The 9,357-nt window shown below is 34.8% G+C and overlaps 1 protein-coding gene across 1 annotated transcript; it reads left to right on the plus strand.

The window, feature by feature from the left end:
• Positions 1–1,560: 1,560 nt before the first annotated feature.
• Positions 1,561–4,985, plus strand: LOC113760398 (probable protein S-acyltransferase 15). Its single transcript, XM_027302957.1, has 7 exons — positions 1,561–1,882; positions 3,208–3,300; positions 3,411–3,512; positions 3,604–3,675; positions 3,910–4,008; positions 4,092–4,187; positions 4,319–4,985. Exons 1-7 carry the CDS (start codon positions 1,610–1,612, stop codon positions 4,412–4,414), a joined length of 831 nt encoding a protein of 276 aa, XP_027158758.1. The 5' UTR covers positions 1,561–1,609; the 3' UTR covers positions 4,415–4,985.
• The last annotated feature ends 4,372 nt before the right edge of the window (positions 4,986–9,357 follow it).

Below are 9,357 nucleotides of genomic sequence, written 5' to 3' on the forward strand. Positions count from 1 at the left end.
AGTTGAGCATGAAAATAAAAAGTTCTTGTGTGGGTGTATTAATTCAAGACATATGGTTTCACTCAACAATATTAATCAAAGAAATTTGGCATATTTATCACAACTTAAAAATGTGCATTTATCAAACATTAGTAAGCTTGTTGACACAAAATTCTTCCATATAACTGAGAAAAGCATCAAAGGTTTTCTCTAATATTAAACATTAGGTACCAGTAATGAACAGTACACACCTAATGGAGTTTATTTATCCAAATTCAGTTAATTATCAGACATGAAGCTTATTGTGAATCCTAGACTCATTACTTGAACATCAACCATAACTACTTCTTTGCTATAAATAAATTTAAAAAAAAGGTCAAAGAGTATAACAAATAGTAAGTTCCAATACCTCTTGTAATCAAGTTAAAACTGCCACTAGAGGTGTTAAAATGGGTGACTTGAACGGGTTTGGATTGGTTAAAATGGGTAATGGGTATAAGCGAATCAACCCATTTATACCCATTTAATTAGATGGGTATAAATAGGTAAGTAAAAAAAATAAATTGGGTAACCTAATGACCCATTTATAACCCATTTATTTTAATTTTTTTGTAAACTAATTTAAATTCATTTTTGCAAACTAAGTTATCAATTTATACCACCCTTTGCAACCATCATTAGTTTTAAATATTTACTTATAATGTTCAATAAGCCTAATTACCAATTTTTTTTCCATCCGTACTCTATGTCGCAAAATTACATACTATTTAATAATTGAACAATAAGAATACAAAAATTGAAATAAGTACTATAAAAGTTAACAAAAGAACTTAATCCAAAAATTTTGAATCCCTAGCATTTTTTTCGTGTGTAAATTTAAATTTTCATTTTGGAAAGGTAAGAAAAGAACCTAAAACTTATCATAAATTGGTAATGCTGAAAAATGAGCAAGTTAACAAACTAAGATAAAATAAAATGATAAGATAAAACCAACAAACAATAATAATAATAATGAAACAAAAGTAGTTAACATCATGACAAAATAAAAAATCTATAAAAAAAAATGGGTGGGGGAAGAGAGGAGGTTTGGGGGAAGACAATTTTAAATGGATTAATTGGGTTTGATGGGTTATAAATGGGTATTATTGGGTAACCCATTTATACCCATATGCAAAAACTTAAGATACCCATATCCATTTATTCATAGGTAGGTATAGGTAAATTTAGTTAAATGAGTTTATTTGACACCTATAACTGCCACTAAAGAAATACAAAAACATGAAAACAATTTCTATTTTTTCGCTTTTATTTTGTGTAGGTATCTTGCAGAGAATCTCTCTAAATCAGTAATACCCAATTGTTCGGCCTCCCTCGACTACTCACGGATTGTAACGAAATTGGGTCTAATGTCTAGAGGCTCATGAATTTTTTCCTGGGCTAGACACATGGACCGGCAACATTTGTGAATTGGGCTCCTTACATACTGTACTAGGTCTGAACTTGAAAGTACTTTCCAGCTGGGCTAACAGTAGTATGTTGTTATGACTTTAAAGTAAAATTAACTACTTTCTTCTTCAAAACCGTCCTCAAGAAACCCGAAGTAAAAACCAGCAGTGATCTGAATACAGCTATGAAGCTCGAAAGAATTCTCTCAGTTCCCATATTTTCAGTTGTTTTCATGGTGGGGTTTGTTTATTATGTCACAGTTTTCATCTTTATTGAAGATTGTTCAGGTTTAAGTACCTCAGAAGGCTCGCGGCATGCTATGGTTTTCACCTTATTGGCTTTCCTATTCGTTTTCTCTTTCTTTGTCTGTGTCCTCACAGACCCTGGTGGTGTCCCTCCTGGATTTGTTCCTGATGTTGAGCATAGTCTTCCCTCAGATCAAGAAGATAAGACTTCTGTAAGTTTTCTCTACTTTCTTTCCTTTTTTTTTGGGAATTTTCTTCTTGCTGTTGTGAAAGGTAGAATTAGCATTGGAATCCCATGTTGCGGTTGAAAAAGCTCGGTGCTTTTTGTTGGAATCTGTGCTTTGGATGCTCAGGCTTTTTAGCTTTTAGCCACTTGAATTGTTATGGACTGGTGTGAGAAAGACGAGTGAATTTTGGGGAGAGATGTCTGGGGAGCAGTAGAACATATAGAACAATGATACAAGGATTTGATCTTTTTTTTTCTGTAATTGAGCTACTTATATTTAGAATTAGTGGGCTCTGTTTAAATCATTTAATTGCTCAACGTCTTCAAGAGTTATGTACAGTAGAAATATTCTTCTGTTTCATAAGTTAGGAATCAGCACATATGAAATTGACTGGTAAAAAGGAAAAAATGAATGGTCCGTTCAAATACTTGTGCAACGAAATGCACTGTATCCCACAGACCGTCCATGGCTACCGCACGTGAAGCAGCCAGGTAACATGTTTGGTGCTCTTGACAGTTTGTTATATCCACCAATGTCAAGCCTGAGAACGTTGTTGTTCTTGTGGTGAATTTTGCTGTTTGTTTTGTTTATTTGGATGGTTTTGCTTTCTACCATGATTGTCAATAACTACGAGTAAATGGCTACATTAAGATCTTCTATGAATTCAACCGGAAACAGTTGGAAGAGAGTTTGCTTGTATTATTGTGTGGAGGTGTTACTGTGAACAAGAGAAAGGAAAGAGAAGTCCACTTTTTAGAAGCTAAATAAACCATCAATGTTTCTTTAATTTAAATTAAAAAAGAAGTCAATTTTTGTGTACATAACCCCATTTTATCCTTCTTTTCTGTTTTTAACTTTCTGGACATCTTCTGAAGTAAGGATGACTATAGAGAAGATTTGGTCAGGAGGTGTCAATCATGGTTAGATATCATTGACACTATTTGATTTCCATTAGCAGAGAACAGCTTTTCAACATGATTGCGATTGACACCCTTGAATTCCAATTAAAGTAGAAGCACAACACTTTTCAACCCTCTTTTATTGTGGCAGAATTGTTGTAATTGTTGCTTGACTTGTTTCCCTTTTTGTCCTCTTGAGCCTCTCCATTCTTCTTGTTAATTTGCTGCTGATTAACAGAATTCCATGAATTTGCTATAGTTATTTAAACACTTCCTTATTTGATCCAAAATGAAAAGGAAAATAACAAGAAAACAGGAGGCTTGCTTTACACATTTTCATGGCGATATGAAGTTGGTTTGATATCTTGATGCATGTTGATGCAAAAGATATACTAAATTCATGATTTTCAGCATGTAAACCCGAGGCAATGTGATAAGTGTTCAGCATATAAACCTCCCAGGGCTCATCATTGTCGTGTTTGTCGAAGGTGTGTTCTGAGAATGGTGAGTGCTTGTTGACCAAAGTGCATATTTCTGTGTCAATATGTTATTGTCTAATGTTACATGATTTACTTGTCTGTCTAATAATTTATTTTCTTGAAATACAAGTGCAGGACCATCATTGTGTCTGGATAAATAATTGTGTTGGTCATAGAAACTACAAGGCTTTTGTTGTATCAGTGTTCTATGCAACTATTGCTACTACCTACTCTTGGGTATGCCATGCATTCAAATATGTTCTTTTGGTTTTGTCATACCCGCTATGCCAAGCTTTAAGTACGTGTTGTCTGTTGTTGGTTTCCCCAGATACTGTTTCTAAATTGCGTGCTTCAGAAGGACCAGGATTTCAGTGGAAGGATGCCACTTAAGATCTTTTATGTAAGTCAGTAATTGTTTCTGCTAGTGTATTTAGTATTTACAGCTCTTATTAGGCTTTCTTGCTAACTTAAAATGTTTAATGAGTATATGAATCTAGTCAAGATTGATTAAAACACTAATGTTTTCCATCTCTTTGACTCGATTGATTTCCATGAATATGCTTATCTGGAAGCAGTAATCTGCTCATATTCTTGAAAGTGCTCTTGAAGTGTTATTTGATGTTCTAAACTGCAGATTGCATGTGGGGTAATGTTTTTGGGCTTGACTTCGACGTTGGGAACTCTCTTGGCTTGGCATATCTATCTCATATCTCATAATAAGACGACTATAGAGGTAAATTCTTGTGTTAATATTCAATTCATATAATGGATTTCCTTTTTTCCATTGGTTGATGATCAGATTACCTGTTTTCACAGTATTATGATGGAAAAAGAGCAGCTTGGTTGGCCAAAAAATCTGGTTTACGTCCTCATCATCCTTTTGATGTTGGTGCTTTCAAAAATTTTACCCTGGTCTCTCTCTCACATCCATGCATCTTACATGCTCCTAGTTTGCTCTAAATGCGAAGTTCGATGAACTGCCAAATTCATGTTGAAATGCAATTACCATGTCCCCGACTGCAATAACATTTCTTGCTTTCCAGGTATTAGGTCCAAACATGTTAAAATGGCTATGGCCGACAGCAGTTAGCCATATCAAAGATGGATTGAGCTTTCCTACTGCACGTGATAACTTGTGACTGGTTCTGCTTCTACAATTAGTGTGAGCCAGCACTGCATCTTCTCTCTTTTGTTTGCCCAGAGCCGCTGCAAATTCATTTTTTTTTCCTCCAATACTCGGGAGTAAAACATACAATGAGGAAACTTACCAGCAGCATGTGGAGCAAACTCGGGAATAGTTGGCGCTGCAGCAGAACGAGTGATAAACGGAGCCGCTAAACAAAGTCAGATGACATTTTGGTACTCATTTTTGCTGTTGTTCCATGAAGCTAAGTGCCCAACTCAGATGCAAAAATGGAAGTTAATCCATTCAGTGCTTTTTACGAGCAACATAACAAAAAATTATCCATATAACTTCCTCTCTTTGTCGCTCATCTATCTACCCCTCAATAGAGATTCAACAGAGTTCATTTTTGTTGTTGAGGGGATTCTGTGCATAAATTGCAGTTCTATTGATTTGTAGGGTCATCAACAGCCGTTACAATCAATTGTGAAATTATGGACCCCCCAACCAAGCCAGTTTCCAAGAACTGTAAAATATGCTTTATCAATCAAACATGCAATCGCTCTGATTTTCCACATTGTCATCTATCGAATGCGGCGAATTTTAACTCACATTCGCATATGATGGAGATTCAATTATTATTTATTTTCACCATTCCTCAGGCTGACAAGATGCCAGACTCTATTACATGGTATATTACTATATTATACTTGGCTATGATCCGGAGGTGAAAAGTGATGCTATGGTATGATACCCGCAGAAACTGTTCAAATATTTTCTAAGGCTGGATGCAGAAGAAGTAGTAGTTCTGACACCAAAACTTGTGCCCAGACGTTGATCCATTTCAGCCCAATCAAGAAAAGGTAGCTAGGCTTGAGAGATAAACGGGTACAAATATGAAAAAAGTTTTGAAACTATCATACAATCGAGTCAAGCATTGGAAGCTAGCACTTCATCAAGGCTCTAGAAACAGAAGAAAGATGAACAAAGCAGACAATCTTGCAGTGACAGATTATGCCATATCCATTTGTGAGATGGATTGAAAAAGACCAATCAAAATTTGGAGTGTGAGTCTAGCCAAGAAACTAGTACTCCTATTCTTTCTGCTACTAAACCTGTAAAATTATGGTGAAACAAAACAACAATTTGAAGAAAGATGAAATGCCCCCCGAATGGATAGACGAAAAACACAAGCCACCAACACCATGTGCAATTATTGTTCCGTATGTCGACTTCACGTCTATCCGAAAGCGTTAAAACACTCAATCAAGATCTCGTCCTCTGGTGCGAATGAATGACTGCCACCTCTGCATGGTTGATGCGATTGACAACAAAACTACTTTTTTTTTTTTTTTTTTTTTGCATTTGTTCACGAGGTCTAGGATTTTGAAAACAAAAAGAACTAAAAGGGTTGATATATTCTAGTAATAAGCAGAGATCCTACTTGTTTTGATGTAAACACGATATTAAATCCCTACGGGTGATTAATGCAAAATCGACGTGTATGCAGCAAACAAAAATATCACATTTTACAAACTTGTTTGAAGGGATGGATTGGATGGAATAGAGAGGGAATGTAAGTGAGAGATTTCAGAACCTCTCATTTATACTAAAAAAGAAAAGAAACATTTACAAACTCATTTTTTCTTTAGTAATTTTTTCTAGAACCATTTTACCCTTACAATTAAAGGGGCAATAGGAAGTTTCAAAACTGATGAGTGTATGTTAATATTAGAAATGTTGCCATCCTTTTGTATATTGTATACATGTATAGATTTTTAACATGATAATTTATTTTTAAAAAATCAGAAATTTCACTCAGAGACAATGTGCGAAAATCCCTGCTTCTATCCCTATTTATGTCGTTGATGCTTCTTTTTAATTTGCCTCATAAAATTGCCCAATGTTTTCGGTAATTAATAGCTTGCATTTACAGGATTTCCTTCCTAGAGAAACATTAGCAAGTTAAAAGCTACTCCTTTCAGCTCTTGAAGTAGATTTTCTTCATGACGTTGATATATATACCTTAACAGGTCTTAACAACAATCAGAAGGAGAAGAATAATTTTGTGACAACGACACACTTGAATGATGGATGCATAAGTACCAATGTACTCTTTTTTTTTTTCATTCTTCCACTCTCCAACAACGGTTAGACATAGAATTCAAATCTTTAAATCTGACGGTGATAAAGATTTTAAAAACCCTCTCCTGACCATTGAGCCAACTCCATTGACTGAAGATAACTTTGTACAATGTAAAGTAATTTGATTCACAAACTGATAAAAGATCGTAACTGGACTAAAATAGTGACTGGATCAAAGTTTATTGACAACGGAAGTTCCTTTTTTAATCTAATCGATTCAATTGTTTGTTGTAGTTTCTTGTCAATAAGGACTGCTTGGAGAACAGCATCCGTATCATTCTTTTTTCTACACATGCATTTTTATGTTGATTTTTTAACCCCAAAAAAAATGTTTTTATGTTACTTATGATGGACGACTTCTCTTAACAGGACACGAATGAATACTTGCATACATACAAGCATAAAACTGATAAAGATGAGGAATCTTGAACCAAGAAAACAGCAAATATATAGCTCAGCACTTTGGAAGATCTGCAAAGCAACACCTCTTTTTATGCTTGATTAGAACAAAGAAATCCTTTTACTTATATTAGTTTATACATGTCCTGTTATGAGTAACTCCTCCATCTAAATAAAGGAATCTGGTTTACATTAAAGAAAGAACAGTATACCTAGATAGCCAACAAAATGCGTTCATGGATCCCCAACCACTTTGATGCGAAACCCAGGTCACTGATTCAAATGATTCATTGAGCCCAACTAACACTTTCACAAGAATAATTGGTGAATCCTTAGAATTAGTGGAATTGGATTCATCCCACATATGAATCTTTCCCTTCAGATTCCAGTGAAAATAACGCAAGTGCACAGCAGTATGGTGCTTTATGTTTATAATAATAATCTTTCAATCAATGTGCAAAGTTAATTTAATGCAATCCACCCGTCTGCAGTTGAACAGTATATTGATGATGATTTTGGCGCCATTATAGGAGTTTTAAATTATAAGGAATTAAATTCTGAATGCTGTGCTACTTAATTAAACTTTTTCTTTCATACATCAAAATCCCACTACGATGAAATAGGTAGACATATGTGGAATCGAAGATTCATTCTTGATTTTGACTTTTTACATCTATAAATTTTTGGATTATCTTTTATTTCACGTATATCAAATTGCTGTCGCATATTTTTTTTAAATTTTTTTTAGACAAATACAAGAGTTTTACTATGTGTGATGCCGCTATTATCGATGTAAGAATTGTATTTTCTTGTATCTTAACATGCTTCATCACCTTCAAATAGATAGGCAACAAAAATTGAAAATGAAATGGTTGAAAGTCGACATCATGGTGGGTGACGTGGGGATAAGCACACGTTTATTTAATACGACTATCACTTAATTTTAGTGAGACGGCGTAAATCGTTGGCATGGGCTTTCTATGGATCGAATGATTATGCTTCCAGATGGACAAATTCATACGTCTTAAAGAAATCATTTTTCCTTTGGCCTAGTGACGATGTACATATCTGGAATGTATTGTTGCCATTCTTCCATTAGTTTCTTTGGAGGGTCACCCTTTTGACTGAAAAACATGGGCGTCAACCAGATGAATTCATTGAACGTTAGCATTTCTTGCGCATATGAGCTTCATTCGGTTGAAATGATGGAAAAGGAAATTCAACAATATGCTTATGATGGTTTGTCAAGCTGTAACTTAATTCATTAACATATCTTTCCTTTTTTTTTTTTCTGGATGAATATCTGGGTCAAATTAGGTAGAGTACAATTGGATTATACGTTATCCTTGCCTTCGTGCTCAATTTTAATTGTTTGAACGCATAAACATATTATAACATGCACGACGATAAAGTGTCAGTATAAGTTGATTTAATTGAAAAGAATAGATCACTTTCTTAGAAAAATGATGTGTATTTGAATTTCGCTGTCGACGTGAAAACTGCGTTGATAAACGATCTATAAGAACTTTTATAAGCAACAACATGTGATCGTGATGCATGCTCTGACCCGTGGTGATAATCGGAACTAAACTTTAATTTACTAAAAGAAATGCATGATGACAGAGCGAGAGGCCTTATTTACAGCGTCTTGCACCATTAATGATGCCCACAAATTCAATATACTGTATATGCTCAAATCATCAAAATTCAGGCTCTGCATCGTCGGCTACAGATGTTATATTTACTTTAACCGATTTTTCTTGTCTTCTTGGTTTGCAGAGAGTATATTCCATAACGAATACATCCAATATACTGACCACAACATGCATAAATCTTGCCCAACCCTTCAAGAAAGAAAATCGTAAGGAACATTAATAGAGACCACTCAATCCAAATTATACATCAACTTCCATCATCAGTTCTTTTCCAACAAGTGACTGGAATGAACCTAGACATGATAATAGATCTGAGACGTGGAGAATCGAAAATCAAATCTTGTGTTTCGTAAATGTCCCACGCTGTCACAAACAGCCTGCAGTGGCAGATCTGGTCTGTATTTGAGTACGTATTATGCTGATGCTGGAGTTGCAGGGCAATTATATCAATAAAATTGTTCATTGCACATATGAAATTTTTTTTTTAAAAAAAAAACTTCACTTATAAGAGACTATTATTTCACAGGTAAAAAGGGTTTGTCCTAATTATCCAGCTCAGGGGCTGTAAAATCACATCCGCCCCCTTGCTTACAAATCCAAATGGAAACAAAAAGACAAAAAAAAAAGTAGAGCTTTTCGGGTTGGAATTTGTATAGTACCTGATTAACAAGAATACAATATAGCCATTATGTGACATCCATCCCCACATGCAGGACCCTTGGATCTTGATGGATCACCATTTATTTGTCGCTGTCCATGA

The sequence above is a fragment of the Coffea eugenioides genome, chromosome 2, assembly GCF_003713205.1.
Source record: "Coffea eugenioides isolate CCC68of chromosome 2, Ceug_1.0, whole genome shotgun sequence".
NCBI lineage: Eukaryota > Viridiplantae > Streptophyta > Magnoliopsida > Gentianales > Rubiaceae > Coffea > Coffea eugenioides.

Coding starts and splice junctions, on each gene's coding strand:
- LOC113760398 (XM_027302957.1), top strand. CDS start 1,610: ATGAAGCTCGAAAGAATTCTCTCAGTTCCCATATTTTCAGTTGTTTTC. Junction 3,676..3,909: donor TGCCACTTAAGATCTTTTAT/GTAAGTCAGTAA, acceptor TCTAAACTGCAG/ATTGCATGTGGGGTAATGTT. Junction 4,009..4,091: donor ATAATAAGACGACTATAGAG/GTAAATTCTTGT, acceptor CTGTTTTCACAG/TATTATGATGGAAAAAGAGC.